The sequence below is a fragment of the Myodes glareolus genome, chromosome 21, assembly GCF_982192425.1.
Source record: "Myodes glareolus chromosome 21, mMyoGla1.1, whole genome shotgun sequence".
NCBI lineage: Eukaryota > Metazoa > Chordata > Mammalia > Rodentia > Cricetidae > Myodes > Myodes glareolus.
This window is the reverse complement of record NC_142046.1, coordinates 50970211-50997643: the sequence shown is the minus strand read 5'-3', so window position 1 is coordinate 50997643 and position 27433 is coordinate 50970211. Positions and strand designations below refer to the sequence as shown.

At 37.5% G+C, this 27433-nt stretch overlaps 1 protein-coding gene across 6 annotated transcripts in view; it reads right to left on the bottom strand.

The window, feature by feature from the left end:
* Positions 1-27433, bottom strand: part of Ubr3 (ubiquitin protein ligase E3 component n-recognin 3) — a 129322-nt gene that overhangs the window by 6589 nt on the left and 95300 nt on the right. For all 6 annotated transcript variants that reach the window (XM_087900040.1, XM_087900042.1, XM_087900043.1 and 3 more), the window contains 6 exons: positions 22899-22984; positions 19764-19869; positions 13176-13279; positions 6923-7047; positions 4113-4220; positions 3882-4007 (listed from right to left, as the gene is read on the bottom strand). In XM_087900040.1, the coding sequence (XP_087756166.1) occupies positions 3882-4007; positions 4113-4220; positions 6923-7047; positions 13176-13279; positions 19764-19869; positions 22899-22984 (655 nt within the window). The remainder of the gene's footprint in view (positions 1-3881; positions 4008-4112; positions 4221-6922; positions 7048-13175; positions 13280-19763; positions 19870-22898; positions 22985-27433) is intronic.

Genomic DNA, 27433 nt, shown 5'->3' with positions numbered 1-27433 from the left:
CAGCTGGTGATACCAATGCCGAGAGATGGTGGTGCACGCCTTTAATCCCAGCACTCGGGAGGCAGAGACAGGCGGGATCTCTGTGAGTTCGAAGCCAGCCTGGTCTACAAAGTGAGTTCCAGGACAGATCCCAAAGGTACAGAGAAACCCTGTCTCAAGAAACTATAGTCTGGGTGGACTGAGTGACAGGGTGCTTGCCTCTGTGTCGGTTCACCAGCCCACGCACTGGGGCTGTGGTGGACTGGTTGCCAATGTAAAGAACAACAAAAGCATAGAATTCACAGGAAGAAGAGCTAAATAATTTTCTCGGGCTCTCAATTCACAGAAAATAAAGTCTGTTTTTTTTTTTAAGTGCATGTGTGGTGTGGGATGTGTGTGTGTGTGTGTGTGTGTTGTTTTTTTAATTCATAGAATGACCTGTCAGATCTGAAGCTCTGTTCACTAATAAAATAAAAAGAGAAATGAGAATGAATAACTTATATATTATTTAAGTTTGCTTGCTTTTCTTCCTTTTTTTGAGACAGGATCACACTATGTGATCACACAATGTGATGACATTGGCTGACCTGGACTCTCTAAACCAGACTGACTTCAAAAGTTTTATTTTCTTTCTGAGACAATGTCTCGCATACCCCAGGCTCACTTTACATTCCCTAAGTAGTCTGGTCTTCTTGCCTCTAACTCCTAAGTCCTGGGATAAAATGCCATGTCCAGTGCCGGGGACTAAACACAAGGCTCTATGCAGGCTAGGCAAGAACTCTCCAACTGGGCCACACCACCAGACCCCTTAAGTTTACTTTTAAAGATGCTTGTCAGTCTTATAAACACAAACAGAAATTACTTGGCCCTCTTTATTTAATGAAGAATGTGTTGAGGCTAATAAATCTTCTCTCCTTCATATACTGGGCCAATTCCTATTCCATTCAAAGCCCATCTTCCCAGAGATGTAACTAATGACACTGCCTAGCACCCAGCTTCATTCAGGAAAGGAATCAACATTTGCAGATGCTTTAATTCCTGCATATTTGCTTTTTCACTAATAACATGAAAAATAACTTCACCTCCCTATAAGTCTAGGTCCACCAATGCTTGGCATTTAGTGAACTTTTATAACTGAGCTAATTTTATGCATGAAGTACAACATTCCAAACTCTGTTGCAAGAAAAAAAATCACAATGATATGCAGGCTGAAACTACAGATCCTCCATTTTATACAACTATACAAAGAAATGACTTTAAAAACCAGCTTTACTGAAGCATAACTTATATGCCATGAAATAACACTCATTCTAGCTGCAGTTTGGTGAATTTCATGTGTGCATATAATGCACCCACTGTAGCAAAAATTTTGATCAGTTCCATCACTTCTAATATTCATTTATGGCCCTACGCAGTTAATCCTAGCCCATATTATTGGCAACCAGGCAATCACTGGTATGCTTTCTACCATCACAACGTTGGCTTTAATTTTTTTTCATAGTAAATGGAATCATACAGTATAGTCTTTTGTATCTGATACCTTTTCACTTAGAATAATTTTCAGATTCATGCATCGTGTATATCAGTTTTCCATGACTCCCCCACCCCCACAGAGTAAGGGTCTCACTATGCAGTCCTGGCTGGTCTAGAACTCACTATGTAGAGCAAGTTGGTCTTCAACTCACAAAAATCTGCATGCCTATGTTTCCCAAGTACTAGAGTTAAAGGTGTAAGCCACTACATCTGGCAAGATGCAGCGCAAGCTGGCCTGGAATGCATTATCCTCTAGCCTCTACCTTTTGGCATATGCTACTAGTACATGCCATGACAACCAGCTATTCCTTGTAATTGCTGATATACTAAAATTCATTTGTGCATTTCTAGATGTCTGGACTAGTTTTTCATTATCACAGGTCAGGTTGTTATAAACATGCATTTAAGTCTTCATAAGCCTTCATATAGTTTGCTGTATATCTAGAAACAGAACAGCTGTGCTGTAAAGCAAACATATGCCTAATTCTTAAGAGAAACTAAGAAATCTTTTCCAAACAGACTGTACCATTCTCCATCCCCAGCAGCAGTGAATCACGACCTGGCTCTCCACACCCTCAGCAGCACCTGACCACGGCCTGAGCAGCTGACTTGGTGCCATCGCTTGTGCTTCTCGAAGGACCATCGAGCACTTTTCCTCTACTTGCTGCTCATTCATATACATTTACATATGCTTTTCACAAAGTGTTGAATATTTTTGCTCATTTTTATGTTGACTTTTTTAACTTTATTACTGAGTTTGAAGATTTTGTCACACAGTTGTGAGAACGTGAGGCACAGTTTGTAAACCCCAACACTACCATCGCATGTTCAGAAGGGCAACACCGCACCAATGGCCCTCTGACTCTGTTGTAATAAAATACTTCCTAATTTCATTTTTATTTCTACTTATTTGTATCTATCTCCCTTGAGTCTAGGTCTTTCTATATAGTCCTGAGTGGTCTGGAACTCTTTATGTAGAAGAGGCTGATGAAAAACTCATAGAGATTTACCTGCCTGCTGCCTCCCAAGAGCTAAGAATGAAGGCATGCACCACCACACCTAGTTTAAGTTCATTTTGAGGATAATTATTCCTAAAACATAGAAATAAAATAAATTTTAATAGATTGTTCTTATACCCTAAAACTTTGTGAAACTTGCTCATTAGCTCTAGTAATTTTTAAAAATGACTTCTGAGGGTAGAGATATGGCTCAGCAGTTGAGAGCACTGGCTGCTTCATGCACCTGATTCAGCCTGTTTCTCCTTGGTCTGTCCCTGCATCTGGTGCTCTAGAACAGGCACCACTGGATGCTGACACAAATGCCACACCAGTGCCAGAGTTTCTGCCTCCAGACACCAAGTTAAAGGGTGAAATACCTGCTAATAAAAACAGACAGAGGCAGAAGCAATAAGGTAGCAAGCACAACTGGCTAGTAGCCTGTAAGTGTGCAGGGAGGATGTTAATTTTTCTTGGGTAATCTTCAAGCTCAAATATGCTCAATATATCAGAGAACAAGCTTTCTATAAAGTTAAAATTGTTTTTTTAAAGAATAAAAAATCTCACCAAAAAAGTGGGGGGGGGGGTTCCTCATTATTGAACATTTTAAATTGAAGCAAGATCTTATAACTCTAAGTAGATGGTACTGGTAACAAATATACAGTTTATCTTGGAGCACTTAATAAAAACCAAACTATCAAACTACTTAACATCATATTCAACTTCTTAGTACAGAAGGAACAAAAAAGTTATCTATGTCTGATATAATTCAGGCTTCAAAGGCCATAAGTACAGTGAGTTACAACATTACATCAAACTCTCTGAGTTGGCAGCCCATGTCAGGCCCGAGTCAGTCCCCACACCAGGGTTACCAGCCTCCTAGTTTCCTGCCACGTTTCCCTCTCGCCTGCTCTACTGAACCCACAGCTCTGTGAACTAGATTAAACCAGCAGTAACCCCGGCATTCAATTTTTAACACAATTGACTATAAAGCAAACATTCTATTGCCAGAAAAACCTAAATCTTGCAATAACGTCTACCACCTTCTCTTCTGAACAATGTAACCCTTAAGAATATTAAAATAAACCCAGCAGAATGAACACCATTCTTACTCAAGCATTTGGCCTGAATTTGCACTAAATTGATCTAAAACTGCTGAACCACCCAAAATTAGCAAGGTTATCAAACCAAAAAAGTAGATGCTAACAAACACAAAGGAGTAATACTGAGGACATCTTGTCCTTTGAGCTAGACCAACTTACCCTGATAACACAGTTCTGCATACTAGAGACATAAGAACTCTACTATGAACCAGTATGACTCAGAAATTAGCCTACTGTAACAAAGCCCCTTACTCTCTACCCCAAATTATACCTGGCAGCTTGGTAGGTCTTCCCCGAAGAGGTGGTGCTGAAGAAGGCTGCTGATCCTGAGAAAGGGCAAACAGAAAGCCTGGATGTATTTTTCCATGGACTCGGGAGACCATGCAATAGGACTAACCTAAAGTTAAAAAAAAAAAAAATCCAAGAATTCATTCTCCAATAGATGCAGCTTTTCAAAAGTTCATTCTCAGTAGCAACAAAATTTAATTTAACACAGGCATACCATTGCACACTCCTGGGTTCCTTCTTCACAATATAACTTCCCTTTAGACAGTTCGCTTATAACAAAGCTCAGTAGCACTTCACAAGACTTTTCTGCATCACACGTATTCTGGGAAACAAAATATCAACTTTACATTGGGAACTGAAAAAAGTTCACTGAAAATAATCCCCTTTAATGTAGTAAAATTGTAACTACTACAATTATATTTTTTCTCAAACACACGAATTTCATTGCTTCTAAATCCAGGTTAACTACATACTGTATTCACAAAATTGAGTAAGTGGTTAAAACTATCCCAATTATGTCTTTAAAAGACGACTGCACGCCTTTAATTTCAGCACCTGGGAGGCAGAGGCAGGGGGATCTGTGAGTTCGAAATCAACCTGGTCTACAGAGCTAGTTCCAGGACAGGCCCCAAAAGCTACAGAGAAACCCTGTCTTGAAAAACCAAATAAATAAAATGCAAAAAAAAGAGAGAACTGTAATATATGTGTGCATATGCATGTTTGTGTGTGTGCGTGTTTGTGTGTGTGTCTGTGTGTATGGGATGCATGTAAATATCCCAAAAGGCCTTCAGAGGAGCCCCCTGAATTATGGAGCACTAATTTAGAGAGGTACTTTACAGGCAACAAAAACAACAAATCTGAACTATATGGAAAACTTAACAGCCTCCGGACAGTGGTACAAATCTTTTCGTATGTAATTAAAAAAAAAAAAAAAAGATCACAATGTCTACAAATTCCCTAAAGAGATTTTTCTAAAAGTTTAGTGCAAAAATCTAACTGTGATAAAATATTTACCATATAATATATAAATAGCTGCATTAAATAATGACTTATAAATGAAGCTTAATAACCATTTACATTTTTATAAGAAAGGGAAAAGTTATGAATTAAAACTTTTCAATAGCTGGGCATAGTGGTGTACACTAATCTCAGCACTGGGAGGCAGAAGCAGGCAAATCTCTGTAAGTTTGAGGCTAGCATGGTCTACAAGAGCGAGTTCCATGACAGCCAGAGTTGTTACATAGAGAAACAAATTTTGTCTCAAAAAACAAAACAAAAAAAAATTTCAATAAAAATTTCATATCAAAGAAATATCTTACTCATTGCTATATTAAAGGATAGCATAAATAGAAAATTATAATAATAATGTATAAATCAGAAGAAATATTTTCCTAGGATATCATTCTACTTATTAACTATACTTTTAAAACATAAAGAATAATTGAATAAACACCAAGGAATGTAAGTTTGCTCTGAACTCTTACTGTTATTAATTAAATTTTAAATTAACTAATTCACATTCATACATGTATATAATACATACCGTCCACTCTCATTTCCCACCTCCCTACCATTCCTGTCAAACCTTTCCCTCTAGGGACCAAATTCAGGGGTGAAGGCATGCTAAGCAAGCCCTCTACCTTTGAGCTGCACCTCCAGCACCACCCCAGCCTGGAGACAGAATCTGCTATCCAGTGACACTTGGTTCATTTACCCTCATTGTTTCATCCACGTTTCTGCATTCTTTTTACCTAGACTGTGACTTCCACAATGTCTATAACTATGCTTCTATTTCCCACAGTCCTCTTCATAAAGAAACTCTAACAACAGATAGGCACTGCTAATGAGTGGAACTTTTTTTTGATAATTTGCAGCTTCTGACCTTAGAACTTGTCTGAACATGTTTTTTTTAAATAAGCAAATTCTTATTTAAAGTTTTCTCTTCTGCTTTCTACTGTACCTAGTTGTGTATATTATGTCTTAATTCTAAATTACAAAACATTCCTGATTTTACAACTGCTCTCATAGTGTGATATGCCTCACTCTTGCCCAATTAACAGAATGATTATTTCATAAATATCATCACTATATATTACACATAACTTACACAAATCAATACCTTACTAAACATCAAAACAGTAAAATGCATTTATAAGTGGATCTTTTGAAACAGAGGCAATTTAAATGGGCATATTTTTTTTAACATAACTTCTCCAGGTTTAAGGCTTTCTACAAAATCAAGACAAAACTGTTAAATAAGTTGATGGAGGTCAAATTTAGAGATACAGAAAGCCTAACAGTACAGTATTGGCTCGATCTGTGTCAACTGGAGACAAGCTAAGGTCATCTGAGAGGAAGGAACCTCAACAGAGAAAATGCCTCCATAAGACCAGGCTGTGGGCAGGCAAGTCTGTAGTGTATGTTCTTGACTAGTGATTGATGGGAAGGGCCCAGTCAATTGTGAGTGGAGATAGCCCTGGACTATTGGTTTTAAAAAAACAAAACAAAACAAAAAACAAACAAACAAAAAAAGCAAGCTGAGCAAAGCCATGGGAACAAGCCAGTAAGCAGCAGCGCTCCTCCATGGTCTCTCCATTGGCCCTGCCTCCAGCTCCTACTAGGCTTTGAGTTCCTGCCTTGATTTCCTTCGATGGACTGTGACTCGGGCCATGTGAACCAAATAAACTTTTCTTCTCTAAGATGCTTTTGGTCATTACATTTTATCACAGCAATAGTAAGCCTCAAGACATGCAACACATCATTTTCCTATTTTTTTTTCTTTTTTCCCCCAAAGGTGCTCCATTTCCAATTAAAACAACTTTTAATTCATTTTGCCTCTCAACCACTCTTGGGCTGAGTGACAGCACATTCAGGAGGCCTGAAACCCCCAACACCACAAAAGCAAAACAACAACAAAATTCATACACACAGAAAAACATTCCAAATACATACTCTCATTCATTCCATCCCCAACTTGAATGGCTTCCCAAAGTACTGAGAGAGACGGAGTTCAGGGGAGACTACCTTCCTAAGAGCTCCAGCGTGTTTCCAGGCCGACCGATCTTCTTCGCTGCCCTTCACTGAGAGTGCTGCCAGAGCCTGAGTGTACAGCAGGGTGAAGAGCACCTTCACGATGCAGCTGAAGTGCTCTGCAACAGGAAGACGACAGCACCGCTGGTTTGAAATGCCGACACTCTGAACCCAAGAAAATTTCACGTGTCCATACCTTTCCCTGCATGTGTAATTTTCAGCATTTATGCAGTTAATAACACAAAATTATAATGTGCCATATTTCTTTTATTGTTGCTATGACCAACATTCATGGCATAAGGACTTCAAGGGCTGGAGATTGCTGTCTCATCACCTCAGCTGTAGCATCAGTCGGGGGGACGTTGGGACTCTCAGCTGCTTTCCCTTCCCTTTTCCTGTTGGCACCCAACCTGTGAGAAATACTGCCCACACTCATGGTTGGTTTCTCCTCCCAAGAAACCCCCTCGCAGACACAGCCAAACTGTACTTCTAATCTCCTAGAGAAAGAATACTCTCACTATGTCTGCTAGGCACTTCTTAAAATTCAACCAAATTGGCAGCCTAAATCATCAATCACACTTCCCAACAAATTCAAAATTATAAAAGCACCTCTACTATGAAATTATAAAACACACCTCTAGAGGATGTGTGTCAGTGAGAAGCAGTGCCTTCTAGAAGGTGCTCTCACCTGAGCCTGGTAGAGCAGAGCTGTCATCCCAGCTACTTGGGAGCTTGAGGCAAAAGAATTGCAAGTTCAAAACATACCCAAGTGAGCCCAAGGTTAGCCCGAGTAATTAATGACCTTGCCTTAAGAAAAAGAAAAAAAGATGGGACCTGGGGAGGCAGATCAGTCATTAAAGTGCTTGGCACACAAACATGAAGTTGAACAAAAGATCAATCCCTACTTAAAATGCTTCTAAAGCAAACAGACTTCAGGCGTCACAGTGGTGCCCCACCTTAGAAGCAGGGCCTGGGGAGGCCACGGGCTTTGCCTCTGTTACCAGACTGACACTGGCCGTGACACAGTGTTGGCACTGCAGGCACAGGCCTGGGATTCAATACCAGCATAGGACATTCATTAAGGAGAAAAGGTCTGCTCCTACTGTCTACTTAAGAAAGATAAGAATATATAAGAAGATGAGAAAGTAGAAATATGAACTTGGGACTTAAAAAGTGAATTTTAAAGTAACACATCATATTCTTTGTTTGTTTGTTTGTTTGTTTGTTTGTTTGTTTTTCAAGACAAAGTTTCTCTGTTGCTTTGGAACCTGTCCTGGAACTAGCTCTTGTAGACCAGGTTGGCCTCAAACTCACAGAGATCCGCCAGCCTCTGCCTCCCAAGTGCTGGGATTAAAGGCGTGCACCACCACTGCCCAGCCCCAGTTTACATGCTTAATCTACGATTCTTGACTGCTAAAAAGTGGTAAAACAAGAATAAACTGCCACACCCAACCATTACACTATGTCAAAGGAAATGTCATGAACTCAGGAAACTAACATTTTAAATAAATAATATATTAAATTTTGCCTATATTTCCTATTTCTTCATAAAGATAAAATCTTGAAGAACTACAAAAGCTCTTTTCTCATAAATTGTTTTAGAGTTAAAATAATACAAAAGGGTCTAAATTTCATTTTAGGATGAGGTAAATATACAATGCAATGGGCCTAGGGGAAGAGTGTGCAAGAAAAAGGACAGAATATAAAGATGCATTAAATGCTTTAGCCTTCTCCTAAAAGTGCCACAGAAATTTTTTTGTTAAAACAAAAACAAAAAACAGGATGGTGGTGGCGTGTGCTTTTAATCCTAGCACTCCAGAGGTAGAGGCAAGCAGATCTCTGTGAATTTAAGGCCAGCCTGGTCTACTCTACAGAGTGAGCTCTAGGACAGCCAGGGCTACACAAAGAAACCCTGTCTAGGGGAAAAAAAAAAAAAAAAAAAAAAAAAAAAAAAACACAAAACAAGGAAGAGAGAGAGAAGTGGGGGGAATCTTCTATGGAGTACTTTGCACTACATGGAAATACCAAACTTCCTTATTTTTCCCTTTTATCATCTAGCGTTACTAACTACATGTGACCAATCCCTCCCCCAAAATATAGCCTACAAAAAATTAATTTCTGATATACTTTCCTAGGTCAGGTCAGAAGCTACATTCCATTTTCTCTTTGATGAGTGAAGAACCCAAATAATTTAATAAGATTTTACTTGCCTTAATTATGATAGCACTAAGAAAAGATCCCAGAGTGTACCTCACACTTACTAAGGTAGCTGATGCTGGTCCTTGAGTATACTTCAGGCAGCTGAATTTTTCTAATAATCTGCCTGTTTGGTCGAAAGCTCCCTAACACCCTTTATACAAAAAGTCCAGATTGTTTGGCTGGGAGCTTCACCCCAGCTCCTGGAATAAGCTCCCTCCACTGGGATTTGCCTCAGTCTAAAGCCTGCCAAACGGTGACCCCTCCCCAGGGAAGGTCAGGACTACTCCCACAGGCTATTTAAACTGCTCCCCCGCCCCCAGGGAATGAACGCGTGGTGTCCCTTTCTCTCTCTTTCCCTCTCCATGTTTTCCCAGGACTACCCGGGAGTATTGCACTAAACATGGGCATCTTTAATTTGGTTTAATTCGGTCTGATTGGGATTATTTACGTTGGTGGAGAGGCTCATCTAAGACAAAATACCTAACACTGCCAACAACCCCAAGAACATTATATAAAAGTGATCACAACAGAAGAGCTAAATATTGAAGTGAGAGTAATAGTGTTTTTGAATTTCCAAATAAACAATTATACAGAAAATAAAATCACATCATTGAGAGAACTGGGGCGGGGGGGGGTTTAACCAGAAATCTAAGTTTTAGTTTCAGTTCACTAAAATGAGACAGAGCTAAACAGACAGTCTTAAGAAAAACCACAGCCTTCTGCTGACTCAGCAGGCCCCCAAAGCCCCTTTGCCGGCCCAGCAGGCACACCCCCAGTCTTCTGATAACTAAAGATAGCTTTTCCCTACTCTGCTGCTAGAAGGTCCCTAATCACTAGAACCTTCCACCAATCAGCACCCGAACTAATCTTCCCTCTGCCAATCAACCCCAGATTAATCCCTCCTCTCTGGAATTCCCCTAACTCTACTTGAAAGAAGCTTGTGACCTCCTTTGGGGGTCACCAAGTGCCACCCCAACGTTGGAATTAATAAAGCGCTCTTGTTATTGCATACATGGCTGTTGGTCTTCTTTGGGGGTTTCTCTCGGACCCTACACTCATTCCATTCTGCCAATGTTGACTGACTGTATGTGTTCTGAATGAGAATGACCTATAGGCTGACATATTTGAATGTTTGGTTTCCAGCTGGGAGACTGTTTAGGACAGTGAAGAGGTGTGGCCTTGCTGGAGGAGGTGTGTGACTGCAGGTGGACTTCGAGGTTTCAAAAGCTCATGCCAGGCCCAGTCTCTTTCTGCCTCCACCTTGCAAATAAGACGTAAGACCTTAGCTACTGCTCTAGCACCTGCATGCACCCATGGTCCCCCACAGTCAGGAACTAATCCTCTGAAACTATAAGCAAGGCCCCAATAAACTGCTTTCTTTTATAAGCTGCTTTGGTTATGGTGTCAAACAAAGCAATCAAACAGCAGACAGACTATTACATACCACGTGGCGGGGACATACAAGAACACCTACTGACAGTGAGTGCCAATGGAGAAGCGTGGGCAGGTTAATATGGAGAAAGAAAGGGACGTCTAAAGGAGAGGCCGGAACACTGGGAGTGAGTAAGCGAAGAATGGAGGAAAGCAAACAGTTAAACATGCTGACCATGTCCCTAGCCTGCAAACACAATAACTACCCTGGTTTCTGCCCCATTTAAACCCCTCCCCACCCACTACTGCCTTCACCAGTTCTCTCTGCTTTGTTTTCTCATCTCTCACTTTTTATTCCACTTTTATCCATTGCTTCTATAACTGAAAACACAACTTCTTACAAAACTTTTCTTTGTCTATGGCCAGAAATCCTCAGAAAATTCTTCAATATCCTTTTGAACCCGGTAAAAAATTATGGAGCTGTTGAGAAAATGTACATATACACAATCAACTTTTCCAGACAGTTTCAGAAGATTCATGGTTTCACTGAAGTCCACAATAAAGTCTGGAATCACAGTCTTAAAAGCTCTTGTCTAAAGATGCTACGAAAGATCCAGTAAAGTAGCACACTCCTTAATCCCAGCACTTCTGAAGGCAGAGGCAGGCAGATCTCTGTGAGTGCAATGCCACCCTGGCCTACACAGTGAGTTCCAAGACAGCCGGGGCTGTGTAAAGATCCCGTCCTCGGTCCTCCTCTCCTCTCCACTCCTACCACCCACTCATGGACACTAAACAGCAGCTCCATCTACCCCAGCTTTCCACAGTGTGCTTCCTTGCCACAGGCCATAAAGAAGGAAGCTCGAGCAATGGAGACTCTGAACTATGAGCCCAATAACCCCTTTAAAGTTGATTGTCTACCCCAGGACTTGACCAAAAAGATGGAAAGCTGACTGACCCAGAAAAACAGAACAAATTATTATGAAATCTTAAAGCACAAGTTTTGAAAGCAATTTAACTAACTACAGGTAAATTTAATGACTGCTAGAAATTCATCTACCTGGTTCCCCAAGGGCAAAGTACACATGTTGTTCATCTTTGCATGTCTAGTATCCAATAAGTGATGTTTCAACATGGCCATAGTAGGCATTCACTAAACATTTCTTAGGTCTGTGAAGTGGCTCAGCGGGTAAAGGCTGAGCTTTCTACCAAGACTGAAGACTGAGTTTCATCTCCAGGCCCTGCTGCAGAAAGGAGAACTAAGACCTAGAGGTTTTCCTCTAACCTGTGTCTCACCCAGGCATACGTGAGCACACAGAATCAATATAACTCTGAAAATAGTTCTTGAGCAAATCAGACAGTGACTTCACAACTTAGTACTAAATCAGCATTTGCTCACTAAATATGTTCACAAAAATACTTTTAAATATATTTAGGAGGGATTTAAGGAACACTTATAACATTTCTTTTGAGGGGTAGGTTTCAAGACAGTGTTTCCCTGTGTAGCCTTGACTATCCTGGAACTTGCTCTGTAGTTGGTCTTGAACTTACAGAGATTCGCCTAATATAATACCACTTTTGGGTATATATCCAAAGAATGTTCAATCGTGCCACAAAGACATGTGCTCAACTATGTTCACAGCAGTTTTGTTAGTCATAGTCAGAACCTGGAAACAACCTAAATACCCCTCGACCAAAGAATGGATAAGGAAAATGTGGTACATTTACACAATGGAGTACTACACAGCAGAAAAAAATAACGACAGCTTGAATTTTGCAGGAAGATGGATGGCGCTAGAAAACATTATTTTGAGTAAGGTAACCCAGACACAGAAAGACAATTATCACATGTACTCACTCATAGGTGGTTTTTAAACATAAAGCAAAGAAAGCCAGCCTACAAACCACAATCCCAGAGAACTTAGACAACAATATGGACACTAAGAGAGACTTACATAGATCTAATCTACATGGGAAGTAGAAAGTAGAAAAAGACAAGATCTCCTGAGTAAATTGGGAGCATGAGGACCTTGGGGGAGGATTGAAGCGGGGAGGGGAGCAGAGAAAAATGTATAATAAATATCAATTAAAAAATGTATTAAAATTTTAAAAAAATCTGTAGGATCAGATATTTCAGCATATTGATAATAAAGTAGTAAACTATCTTTCAAAACAAAAGAAAGTTAATTTGCTGACAAAATATTTTAAATGCTTTAAAATAAATCCTATGAAAACTATGGGGCAATAATTAAAAGTTGTTAATTTAATATTGAAGCTGTTCATCTAATATCAGAATACTACCACTAATTTAAAATGATAGAACATTTTTTAGGATATCACATTTTTAATAGATCTATAATTAACTACTGTGTGCACATAAGTGGGGTGGAGATATTAAAGCTGACACTTTGCTTTTCAAATTTTCTTTTGTAAGAATACTTCAATACACAAGGCACTGTGTCCCATAACATCTGTAGTAAAGGGGCAGTACTGAGCTTGCGTTCTCTGTTATATTCCGCTGGAGTGCACCCCATGCACGGGTTGCTCCCAGCTGCGTAGGAACCATCATCTTTTCTGCATCATCTTCACAGTCATTCTTCCAGCCTAGATGTCCTATTTGCTTCTATAATTTCCAGAATACTTCAAATGTAATCTGAGAGTCCAAATTTTAAAGAACTACCTTTGCGTAAGGGCTGTGGCATCATCAAGATCTGGATGAGCAGAAGGGATGTCACATCATGATAAAGGATTGGAACTTCAGGCTGCTGCTCTTCATTTCCCAGCCTAAAAAAAAAAAAAAAGAAAAGACTGCATGGTTACATCCTAGTGCACTTTATATCTTTCTAATTCATTTTGTATCTGATATGTATGTCTACAAAACAGAAACAAAAAATAAGAAAGAGATCTTAACTGAAGTATAAGGCCATATTTTGTTTTACTAACAATATGATCATTATGGTAATGCATAAATTTCCTTTTTCTAATTTGAAAACACCACATAAGAATTTTATTAAGCCTTACCAAAGTAAACATGTAAGCTGCATTAACGTGACACCGAGTCTTTAAAATCACTGAAATTACAGAAGCTAAGTGAGGCATTGAATAGAACATGAGAAAACAAGACAGATGAGGCAGCTCAGGCACCATCACAACTAGCTCAAGGGAAACGCTCACCATACAAGGAAGAAGGGGCACAGATCTTCTCTACTTAATAGTCTCATTAAAAACTGTTAAAACTTTATTGCTGACACAAATTCTAACAAAAGCCTTAACACTTGCAGTTTGAACACAGAGATCAAAGCAGAACATCTCACACTACAAAGACCTAGAGACGCACAGCACTATGAAAACACAGACCTTAAAGCAGAGCCCATACCAAAGGATTCCCTAAGTGCTTTAAGTAGGGAAGGTGGGAGGGTGTGTGTCTATCTGTCTGCCTGCCTGTCTGTCTAGCTAGAACTGAACTCAGGGATCATACATATCTATCTAACAAGCACACTATAGGTGAGTATAGCCCTAACATTGGAGAGTTAATTATTTTTATTACAGGTTTAAATTTTAATAAAACAGTAAATCTCAAGCTTCCAAAACTGATTAAATTCTGAAGCTATATATCTGTCAAGGCTTTAGTGTTGTCTGTGCCTGTGATTAGGCTGTAATCAGAAAAGTAATCAGTAAGTGTTGGCTCCTACTATGTGCCAGGCATTGAACAAACAGCTGGATAAAACAATTCAAGCTTCTGTGAATTTTATGACTGCCAATGAAAGACAGCTCTTTGAATGTCTCCATTCTCTACATGTATATCTTCACATACTGTACTTATCTTCCTCTCTAAGACCATGGCTCCTATTATCTTGTCTCCCCAGTTTTCTATGCTCCTTGCACCTAACTTCATAAGACTAAAATTGGGGAGGGAAAGAAGGAAAGGACCATTTCACTATCAAACTCCCTCATGGAAATAAATTTTCCATATGATAATTATTTCTTAATCATAAAATTTAGTGGACATTCTAAGTCTTCATCTCATTGACCTTTAGATATACTTTGGATACAACTACCTGGAATTATGGTTATCTTTCCTGATACTGCCAGTGAAAATTAATTCCAAGTTATATATACATATATTTATATATTAAATATTATATATAACCCCATGAGAAAACTCTGAGAAGAAAATTTAGGTAAATATTATGAATCTTAAGACTGGGAAAAGATTACTGGTTATGAAAGTAATCAACAGATCTTGAGTGAAATGGGATTCACTGCATAAAAGCAATAATAAAAAGATAAAAACCAAATTTGTTTCATAAAAATTTCAATTTTCTAAATGCTGAGCAAAGTAATTATAAGGTCAAAAGACAAATATACTTTTGGGAAACTATGAAGAAAAAACAACATAAACAAACCCTCACATGTACCTCTTAACCTGACTGTAAACAAAATAAAATTCAGTATCTTAAACCATAAAAAATTATTCAGATACTTTAAAAAATAAGATGCTAGCTAGGCAGTGGTGGCCCACAGCTTTAATCCCAGCACTCAGGAGGCAGAGGCAGGTAGATCTCTGAGTTGGAGGACAGTCTGGTCTACAGAACAAGTTCTAGGACAGTCAGAGCTACACAGAGAAACCCTGACTTGAAAAACCAACCAAAAAACAACAAAAAATAAGATGCCAACAGAAAAAAAGAACAAAGATCCTAAAAGCAAAGTTCACAAAGAACAAAGCAAGATAGTACATGCCTTGTAATCCTAGCACTCAGTGGCTGAAGCAGGAGCTCCATTAGTTCAAGGACAGCCTTGACTACACTGCACTTACACTATCCTTTCAAAGTACAAAAGAAGGGCTGGAGAGATGGGGCCAGTGGTTAAGAGCTCTTACTGCTCTTGGGGAGGTCTCAAGCTTGGCTCCCTCAACAAGAGAAGCTTCTTTTTACGGTACATGGTGATTGATACAGACACAAACACCTTAGTCAAGGTGCAGAAAACAAAACATTAGTGTGTCCACCTCTATACTGTATATAGATATATCATATTCTCTCTACATTGTATATAGATATACCATATTCTCTCTCCTCTACATTGTATATAGATATACCATACTCTCTCTCCTCTACACTGTATATAGATATACCATATTCTCTCTCCTCTACACTGTATATAGATATACCATATTCTCTCTCCTCTACACTGTATATAGATATACCATATTCTCTCTCCTCTACACTGTATATAGATATACCATATTCTCTCTCCTCTACACTGTATATAGGTATACCATACTCTCTCTCCTCTACACTGTATATAGGTATACCATACTCTCTCTCCTCTACACTGTATATAGATATACCATACTCTCTCTCCTCTACACTGTATATAGATATACCATACTCTCTCTCCTCTACACTGTATATAGATATACCATACTCTCTCTCCTCTACACTGTATATAGATATACCATACTCTCTCTCCTCTACACTGTATATAGATATACCATATTCTCTCTCCTCTACACTGTATATAGATATACCATATTCTCTCTCCTCTACACTGTATATAGATATACCATACTCTCTCTCCTCTACACTGTATATAGATATACCATACTCTCTCTCCTCTACACTGTATATAGATATACCATACTCTCTCTCCTCTACACTGTATATAGATATACCATATTCTCTCTCCCTAAGGCTCAGGGCTCATCATGGAAGATGGGACAGAGAGAATATAAGAGAAAGGTAGTGGGCATCACAGCGTCAGAGAATGTCATGACAGCACCACTGCACACATAAACTCAATGGCTGTAAGACCATGCACAAGATCTGCAGAAGATCAAGTCAGTCATAATCCCAGGATGGAGAGCGGAGCTCATCAAGTCCCATCCCTAGCTGATGGCTACCAGGGCTGGGAGAATCAGTTATCTTCAGAGATGCAGCCCTTGAGCCTGCCTCTCTCTCTCTCTCTCTCTCTCTCTCTCTCTCTCTCTCTCTCTCTCTCTCTCTCACTCACACACACACACACACACACACACACACACACACAGATATCTTGTCTCAAAGCATTTTCATACATGATACTCAATTTGTAGATACAAAGAATGAATAAAATAACTCCAAAGGGGAGAGGCTTGGCAATTACTCCCACAGCCAAACGACCAGAGTCGCTGTGGTAAGTCATAGGACAAATCATGCCTCCTGATGTGTAACATCAGGAGCACATCAGTGTGGTGGTTTACAAAAAGTTTATAATCTGATCACTGGGAGATAATGGACAAAAATAAATTTTAAAAACAATCTATAAAATAATTGGCTGGCCTTAGCTCTTTTTTAAAAAATCAGATGTCATGAAATACAAAGAAATATTCAGAATCAATTTCAAAGAATCAATTTCAAATTACAAAAAAATTAAAGAGACACTAAAATCAGATGCAAACATGATCTTTAAATTTGTAATGTTCTTTTGCTACATCTTTCTCCGAGCAATGGGCAAATCTGAATAGAATTTGTATGAGGCAGTAGTCAATATTGTTTTCCATGAGACTATCCAATTAACTCAGAACAACATCAGAAAGAATATGCTCCCAGCTGCTCCATAAACTCGCCTGCCATAAACCCACTATCTCGACACATGGGGTCTGGTTTACTGTCTTTTTTCTACACAAACGGTAGCACAGTCTCCATCTTTTCTCCTGGTTGCTCTCTTTCAACTACATGGCAGTAAACAAAAGCACCTTTACCTTATTCTTTCTTGTTAAATTGTAAGTCCATTTAAATTTGCTACTAAGTAAAGGTAAATAATAAGATATTTTACAGCTATATAAACAAATAAAATAAAATTCTGTATAATATCTATACCATACATTATAATAAATTCCAAACAGATTAAAACCATGCAAGTACTAGAAGAAAACATGGGTAAATTGTGTTATAACAACAGAGTGGGAAAAAAACCTGTTGACTCAAAATGAAAAATTAATAAATCCCTAATTTTAAAGCTTTAACAAAAAATAAACCAGGTAAAAATAAATCTGAGAATCCGGTGACAAGTATTTTCAACTCACAACACAAAGGACTCACATCCATACTCTTAAGCATTACAGGAAATTAGAAGTAGTTAACAGATAAGAGGCTTCACAGTAAGTAGTCCATGGAAGACATATAAGGCTAAATTTACTTTATTACTGAGGCTATACTTTGAGGGAAAAGATTGATTGATTGACTGATTGATTTAGAGTTTTTCAAGACAGGGTTTCTCTGTGTAGCCCTGGCTATCCTCAAATTCAAAGATCCACCTGCCTCGGCCTCCCAAGTGATAGGATTAAAAGTGTGTGCTACCACTGCCTGAAGAGAAAATGTCTTTTAATAGTGGGGGAAAAGATGAACTGAACCACACATCAAGCTGGTGGTATAGGGACGCAACACTGTTATGAAGCTTTTTTTCTTTAACTATATACACCTAATGACACATATACTGAGATCAATAGGTGTCTGGTGAGGTAGTTTATCTGACTGTCTACTTGACAGGACCTAGGATCACTGAGGAAACGAACCTCTGAATGTATCTGTGAGGAAGTTTCTAGTTTGGGTTAAATGAGGTGGGAAAACCCACCTTAAATATCCATGGTCCTAGACACGCCATAGTAGCTGATCCCTGACTGTGTATGTACTGCGACCGCTACCTCCCACTCCTGCATCTGCCACCTCCCTGCCACAACAGCTGCCCCCTTAAATTATGAGCTGAAACCAGCTCCTCCTTAAGTTACTTTTGTCAAGTATTTTGTCCTAGCAGTGAAGAAAGTAACTAATTTATCTGGCCAGCAGTAACAGTGATGCTTAAAAATCAATAATTGCAGATAATTACGAAAATAAGCAGTAACATTAATATCAAGAATCAAGGGTTTTTTCCAAACAAAAAGATAAAAATGACAAAATGCTATGACTTAAAGGTTCTGCAATATTACAATAACCTGACTTAGGAATATTAGTAAGGGAGCTGGAGAGATGGCTCAGTGGTTAAGAGCACTGCCTGCTTTTTCAAAGGTCTTGAGTTCAATTCCCAGCAACCACATGGTGGCTCACAACCACCTGTAATGACATCTGGTGCCTTCTTCTGGCCTGCAGGCATGCATGCAGACAGACTACTGTATACTTAATAAATAAATCTTTTTTTAAAAAAAAAAAGAAATATCAGTAAGAATTCAAGATCTGTTCTCAAAAAACAAACAAACAAACAAACAAACAAACAAACAAAAACCAGACAGCTCAAATGTTAAGAGTGCTGGCTGCTTTTCCAGAGAACCCAGGTTTGGTTCCCAGCACCACCTCAGGTGTTCACTGCCCTCCCCAGCTACAGGGAATTCTGACTTCCATGGCATCCACGCATACATAGCATACATTCACTCAAACTCACATACATATACAAAATAAATTGTAAGGAGGAAGGAAGGGTGGGTGGGTGGACAGATAAGACAGGCAGCGAGGCTAGCAAGCCGGCAGAAATGATGTGAAAACACCAACCCAGCAGTTGTGTTAGACCCCTGAGGGCCCAGACCATGTTTTCTAAACAAAGAGAATTATACAGAGAAATGGCAGGTTCCAGGAATAACGTGGTCAAAATGATCATTACCAAAAAACAAAAGATATTACAAAAGACTATTTAAAACATGTCAAAAGTGAAACAGTCAACCTAGGAGTTTCTCTAAACTAGAGAAACAATGTGCACTGAAAAGAATGACTAAAATGAAATGCATTAAACGTATAAAAATAACACAATATAAAATAAACAAGCAAGTGCAACTTACTGGTCATTAGCAAGAGCTGCCAGAGCGCTAATTCATTATCCTCAGAATGAATAAACTAGGAAAATCAAGCCGTCCTGCTCTCAGACTGTCTCTCAAAGTCAGCAGATGGGCAGTTTTTATCAGAGGTGGTCAAGTCATCAGCTGAAAACTAATGTGAGCCTTTACAAAGGCTGAGTGAACCCACTGACCAAATTCTAACAGAAAACAGCACTCAACCTTTATATACCTTTATTGGAATGTGTCTTAAAAATCAGCAGGATTCATCTAAAGATTGTCTCACTTGGTAGAAACTTTTGTGCAATTTTTACAGAAAGTATAATGGTGAGTAGTATTAAATTTTTATAATACACTAATTGTTTCAAGAGGAAATGAAATGGATCCATATAGAACTTTAATACCATTTTTAAATTTAATGAATATTTTTCTAAAAAGAATTTTAACTGATTTTAACTTTTCAATAATACTTACTGTGAATTCATATCTTCTACTAACTGGGTGAGCTTTTTCCAGGGATTATACTCAGAATCAATAGTATAAAGCCGCATGTGCAAGGCTAATACATGGAACAGCTGATCTGAATAAATTGGGGGAAAAAAAATAATGAGAAAGTTGATACAATTCTTCCAGGACAAAATGTTCTCAAAGTTTTAGTTACTTTTAGTTACTATTTTAGTAACTAAATAGTAACTAAATAGTAACTAATAGTAACTAAATAGTAACTAATAGTAACTAAATAGTAACTATTTTAGTTTTAGTTACTATTTTCTAGTTACTTTTAATAAGGAAATATAATATTTTATTTTGTTCAGTCATTATATATAATTAATCAAGTTTACCCTGTATGTTTCTTAGGTTTTTATTGTTTTAACAAAAGACTATTACCAAAGCACCTTGAGGAAAAAAGTTTATTTCATCTTTCAACTCTCAGGTAACATTCCATCACTGAGAAAAGTCAAGGCAAGAACCTGGAAGCAGGAATTGAAGCAGAAGCCAGGGAAGAACACTGTTTACTTGCTTGCTCCCTATGGCTTGTTTACCTGCTTTTATATACCATCTAGGACCACCTCCTCACAAGTGGCACTCCCTCCAATGAGCTGGGCCCCCAACATCATTACTCAAGAAAACTACCTTCTGGACAATCTTATGAAGGAATTTTCTCAATTAATATTCCCTCTTCCCAGATATGTCTAGGCTTAGACAAAAAATAACTAGTACAACCAAGATCAGCCATTACAAGCTGCAACCACTTCATTCCCGTCTACGGTGCTCTAAACCTAACTCCACATGATGTCTAACAGAACCCAGACTGTCCTTATGCTCAGCCTTCTCTCAGAAGTGGTCTGCTTTTCTCATCTGCTACAGATCTGTTTTATTCTTGGTGAAGTTGCTTGTTAGAAACAGCATACACAGATAGAAGTTATTTAGTGTACATCATGAATTATACCTAAATTATTAGAATTTCCCGAATGAAGGTATCAGAACAAAAAGTTACCTTTTTTGACTAAAGCTTAGGCTAATTTTGTGTTCTATTCTTGTTTATGGTGATGGTGTGGTACAGGTCTTGAACAACCAGGCAAGTGGTCTACCACTTGAGCTATACTCCTCGTGTCAGTGTTTAACCTCTATGAAATCACAGACTCCACTAGAGCTGTAACCTGTGGCTTCTCAACTACAGTAATAAGCAGAAAGTCTCAGACCCAGGTACAGGAGATAGTTGACTCTCATGTGATGCTCTGACACTAATAACTACCCAATGATACCTGCCGATGGCTTCAACAATTTCTACTTCTGGAAAGAAAAAAACCTTACAGCCTATAATGTCACCAGACTCTACAGAGTTTCATATCTATTTTCAAATCATTTCAATAAAGAAGTAAACAGAATAACATTCGTAACAACTTTCTCTTAATAAAAAGTTAAACACTATTTTTTATATTTGCTTGATCCTACAGCTACTGAAGTTCTATCAATACAAACTTCTTGCCTAATTTACAATAGCTCTCTCATTTATCTTTCAAAGCCTTGTTACAATGGCATGCCCACCAAAAGCTTCACCGGTTCCACTGTATAGAAATGATCCCCACCCTTCAAATTCCTAGAAGAGTCACAGGCAACAACCTGTCTTACAGTCAAGGACCAAGTGTTTGTCTCATTTGCTGGACACAGTTTCTAAGGGTCTGCCTGGGGTCCCTGTTGGATGAGGAGGAATCGGGAGCAACACTGCAGGAGCTGCTATGGATGTCTACAGATGGTACTCTTCAGGATCAAGGGAGAAGCAACCAGAAAAGTGGTAAGAAACAGAACAACTGGAAGCCAAAGAAGAACTTGAGAAAATGCCACTAGAATTTCATTCACTCTTGTCAAGATTATGGATAAATTCACCAATTCTAAGTCTCTGAATAAATGTGAATGTCTTGGAAGAAAAATGTGCAAAAACTCTAAAATTCCTTTACTGAGAACCTTCTAGAACAATTCTCTAGAATAGTGCCAAACTATTTAAACTTATGTAACTGTACTTTGAGCTAACTCAAACATATTATAAACTATACTTTCTTCATCTCAACAATTGCCCATTTAAAACACATTACTACACTATAGAGTATACATAGGGTTTAAGTGTATACATTAGAGGTCACTAAACATGTAATAAAAAAAGGACTTCCTAAATCTTTGATTCTAGAAATCAAGTGATAACCCAAAAATAACCAAAACAATTATAAACATTAAAAACTGTTAAATAACTTTATCAAAATTTTATATTTATATTTTTATGGTACAAAATTTGAGGTTCTTTAAATTCATCCTAATACATAGCTTTTCAAAATAATATATACATAGATTATGTTTAAAAGCTGGTATGTATTGCTATTGAATATTATTTTTAGCATGTAACAAAATAAATTCATTTTCCTATATACCATGTATTTTAAACAAGTTATATTTCCTATGCCAGCAACTTAGGTAACATTTCAACTCTAGCATTTTGGGGCTAATAATGGGTATTGTGACATTAGGTAATATTACTCCTAGTATCCTAGTATAAATTCTCTAATCAATGAGCAAACAACATGAAAAGCCATGTTCATGAAAAACTTAGTCTTAGGTTGCAAATTACACTTCTCTTAAGCATATCTTTACAAATGGTGTTGAAGAATTATGTCTATAATATAAAGCATACACATAAAGGAAATAGGTATTATTTTAATACATGTTAGTTAATATATGGCAAAACAGAGCACATTATCCTCATTAGTTAACAGCAACAATATAATAAACATAACTATCCTTATAAAACTATATTTTAATCAACTCAATGTAAAATTTCTTTCAAAAACTTAAATTTAGTTTACTTTTTTGAATAATACATTTTAAAAAATTTTTGAACTAATGTAAATCTGACCAATTAGACATTTATATTGCTGACCTATCATAATACAGATATCCTATTGTTCTTCTAAAGATAGCAGCATTTTAAACATTTGAAAGCTAACATATGAACAGAATTTGAAGAAAAACAACAATACTGAAAGACTACTTTCCCTATATAGGCTTTCAAATCTGACATAAATAGAAATCTCAAATTTAACACTGTTCAATACTTACTCAAACAAGATCTTTTACCAGCTGTGCTTGCACCGCCTGAGCAAAGGCTGCCTCCTCGATGAATCAATTCCAGTTCCAAATTGGTTCTGTAAGCAAAGCATTAAAACCCATCTCAGTCAAAGGCAAAAAGATTTTTCTGCTTTACTGACAGAGTTCAATCAAGCTAAACAATAAAATTCTTCAACTTTATTGCTGGCAAAATCATAGCTTATAGAGTAACGATTTTTTCTTATATTTAGAAATTAAAAGTAACAATTTATCCATCTTTGTTTAGATGCTCAAATTTATACCTGAAAAAAAATTATACATACAACTATGTAATTGCTGCAAAGACTCAGCCCTTGGCAAATACTAAAAATTAGGCCTCAACAACAAAAATCCTGCAATGTATTTCATAAGCCTATGTATAAATTACATGAAAAAATATGTACTTCAGCTGCCAGCTACCAGGTAGATAATTACTGTCATTAAAAGAAATAACAATTTTTTTCTATCAAAGAAATGGTTCTCATTCATTGGAGATTAGATGGTATCTGGAAATCAGTATCATGAAACAAAACAAACACTGAAGTGACTATGATCAACACATAATTAATTAATCATGATCTCTTTTATAAACTTCTACAATTCTTAAAATGCATTATGCAACTATTGATAGAGGTAAAGATCAGTATTGCTCACAAACATCTGAAATTACAAAGTGTTCAACATTTATTAGCTTACAGAATAGCAACTATTAAATTGATGTTTTAAAAAGCAAACCTATGCAGAACTGAAATATTTACTCACAAAGAATAACAGTAGAAGAATGATTTATCAAAATAAAAAAATAAATTTTGAGTTATAACTTCAATTTGCTGCATTTCAATAGTACTTATCACCTTAAATATTTGTTTTCAACAAACAAAACTGAATTAACTAGTTTGTATGCAAAGTATGCTAATGAGACACCAACCAACTCAACCCAGCCTTAAAGAGAGGCAAAGCTTACTCTGCTATGAATTTAAGAAAAACTACATCCTATTTTATTTACAAACAAAATATTTAAACTGGCTTTGGCTACATTTTAAAATGGTATTTTCATGATAACTTGTAAATGCAAAGTTTAAAATATTAATATTCCTGAGTCAGTAAATTTGCCACCCATTTCTAAAGGATGGTTTAATCTTCTTGGGGTGGGGAAGATGCAATTTAACACTGATAATGTTCCTGCTCAGAGCTCCATCTGGTTGCTGCTGATAACGGCATCTGTGTGACAAGGGAATTTTCCACCCTTCAGGAGATTTGCAATGCTCACTGAACTTCTAAAAACCTACCAGCAAGGAAGCAGGGACAAGGATTTCATATTAGTGGACAGAAAGCGAGCGCGGAGACCAGCATGTGTTCCTTCATCAAGGGAATATAAATGAGATCAATACATTTTGTTTTCACAAATCTTCTGTTGCCTAATCTGTAGAAAAAAATTAATGGCTATATTCTCTTATAAAAACTATAATTTCCTAGATAGTACTTTTTAAAGTGCCAACCAAACACACCAACAAATCTTAACAAATGAATGTCAACTTTCATCTCACTATTTACAAAAATGTTCATTAAATTATAAAAACAATTCTGTTTATTGGATCACCATATATACTTTAGAAGGATAACAAATAAGTTATGTGAATTTTATTCTAAAAGAAATATGCCTGTTAAGTCTGACATTATTTAAAATATGCCTGGGAGATCTCCTGTATAGTTCTATTTCATCTTTTAAAACTGTCTAACAAAGGATTAATATAATATCTAGAATTACAAAAAAATCAATGTCACAGGCCCTAACCAACACTATTTCCTTGCTTCATTTATACCGAAACTGGCCCTTTAAGACTCACTAGAGTAAACCACCCAGGTGGCCATGTGTCCCCTGTCTATTACACCTCACAGTTGAAAACCACTGCAATCTGGTTTTCTTTCCTGAATGGAAAATACAAAAATAAAAATAATTTGGGAATAAATTTTCTATGCTTCTTATTCTTGGAGAAAAGTAAATTCTATCCTGCATTTTCTAGCACAAAATGTATCCAAGTGAATTTGGCAGCAGAGAAAACCTCTCCATTCCAAAAAACGACAAGTCTGCTGAAAGCTATCAGTGGACCACTTAGATACACCATGCATTAAAAAAATCCTTTAACTGCATATTAGTTCTTTTTAATCCTTAATCAACATTTGTGCTCCTGTTATGTTCCCCTTCTTACTGTTATTTTTAGAGCAATAATCTGAAAAATGGATGTACATATGCGCGCGCGCGCACACACACACACACACACACACACACAATCAAACCAAACTAGGACAATAGGTTTTAGAAATCTGCAGATATAAGGGCTGGAACCTGCCACTCAGTTTCTCAGCAGGGTTTGGCGGTGGGGAAGCATACCTTCACCCAAAGCAAAGCCTACATTGAAGATGCAGCTCTTCTAGGAAGCCTTTGAGACAGAAAATAAATTATTTCATATACTTTGTTTCGATTTGTTTATAATCCTTGTACTAACTAGTCTTATGCCAACTTGTCATACAAACTAGAATTAGCTGAAAGGACGGAAAACAAATTGAGAAGATGTCTCTATAAAATCCAGCTGTAAGGCACTTTCTTAATTAGTCATTGATGGGCAGGGCCCAGAGTCCACCCTGGACTGATTTCCTAGGTTCTATAAGAAAGCAGGCTGAGCAAGCCACAGGAAGCAAGCCAGTAAGCAGCGTCCCCATGGCCTCTGGATCAGCTCCTGCATTCAGATTCCTGACCTGCTTAAGTTCTTATCTGTTAAAGTTCATTACTTTGGTAATGAACAGCAATGTAGAGAAGTTGAATATTCCTGACCTTCCCAACTTGCTTTTGGTTATGATGTTTCATTGCAGCAACAGAAACACTAAGACCTTTGAAAGTTCTACAGCATCCTGCCTATATAACATTTTTTTTTCTTATTTTATTCTGCTTTAGAACCTATTTTATTCTGCTTTATATGCAGTGTTTCTTAGTTTTGGCTCTCCAACTAAATTGTAAATTCCTGAAGAACAGTGACATGTCTTAGTGTCTAAATCCTCAATGATACTTATTTACATGCTTTACGTAAAAAACAAAACAAAAACCATGGTAAGATTGGGGATGGCTCACGGGGTAAAATGCTTGCCTTGCAAGCATGAGGTCTAGAGTTAAGATCTCCTATACCTACATAAAGCCAGACATATTTAGCAGATCACCAGAAAGCCCAGCATTCAAGAGGTGAAGAGAGAGGATCCCAGGTGCTAGCTGCTAGCCAGGTCCCTAAACAGAAAGCTCCAGAGCCAGTAAAAATGGCCTCAAAGGTGAAGAGTGGCTGAAGAAGAAACTCCATACCAGCTGCAGGGGAAACACCCACACCCACACACACACTTGACAACTTCTATCTTTTGATTTGTAGTTATCTCCTTTTGCTGACCCTTCCGATCCTTAAATGCAACAACAACTAAGGGGGAATAGATTTTTTTTTCCCCAAGGGGAAAAATGAGACATGAAACAAAAGTAAACTCAAAGGTTCAGTCTGACACTGGATATGGTGGGTTTTGCCCACAGTCCCAGCTACTCAAGAAGCTGAGATGGACTGCTTAAGTTTAGAGTGTGGAAATCAGCATGTACAGCACAGTCAGATTCTGCTTACAAAAGACAAAAGGCCGATCACTTGGCACTTTAGAAAGCATTCCTCCTATTTCCAGCATAACTCCTTTCAGAGACCTAGACTTACAGCACAGTATATGATGACAGGTACATTCACTCTACTGAACACAAGTCCACTCATGATGAAAAGACATCTCTGCTCATCCTCAACTCAGATGTTCCTACTTCTTTCTACCATTTCCATTTTTCTTACAATACAGACACCAAGAGCCATAGGCCAATACCTCTAAATTATTTGTGACTTAGATACAAAAGCCCTTAGGTGAAAATCAATTACTGAAAGCTATGTCTTTCTTATTCTTAGGAAGAAAATAATGAATGACTATCGAAGGACACCTTCTCACCTATCATAATCTTTTCAGAATCCATTTTATGACTAATATTTGCAACAGAATGAAAATTTCAGAAACAAGTTGAAATTTGAATAAAGCAGCTATGGTTAATTTGAGAATTAATTTTCAAAAACACATTCCAACAATTTCTCCTCTGTTGCTTTCAGGAAAAATCTTCCAGAGAGTTTTCATACAAGTCAAACTAAAAACAAAGACATATGCCCTCTTCTTGAGGAGAATGAGTTCTGTAGCTATCCTAACGAGTACTGTCTTCCCGAATAGCAGAACTGTTAAGCTTCCTAATGAAGAGACAAAATATTTACACAGCTAGAAATTCAACTAAGAAACTAGAATTGTGTTTTATTAAAATATCAAATAAATCTTCAACAGTTAATTCAAAGTAAGTTTATTGCAACTTATTTCACAAATACTTAGTTTCAGAAATATTTTTCCTGAAATGTAAGCTCTAAAATATTTAGCAGGATTAAAATATCTTAACAAAATAAGTT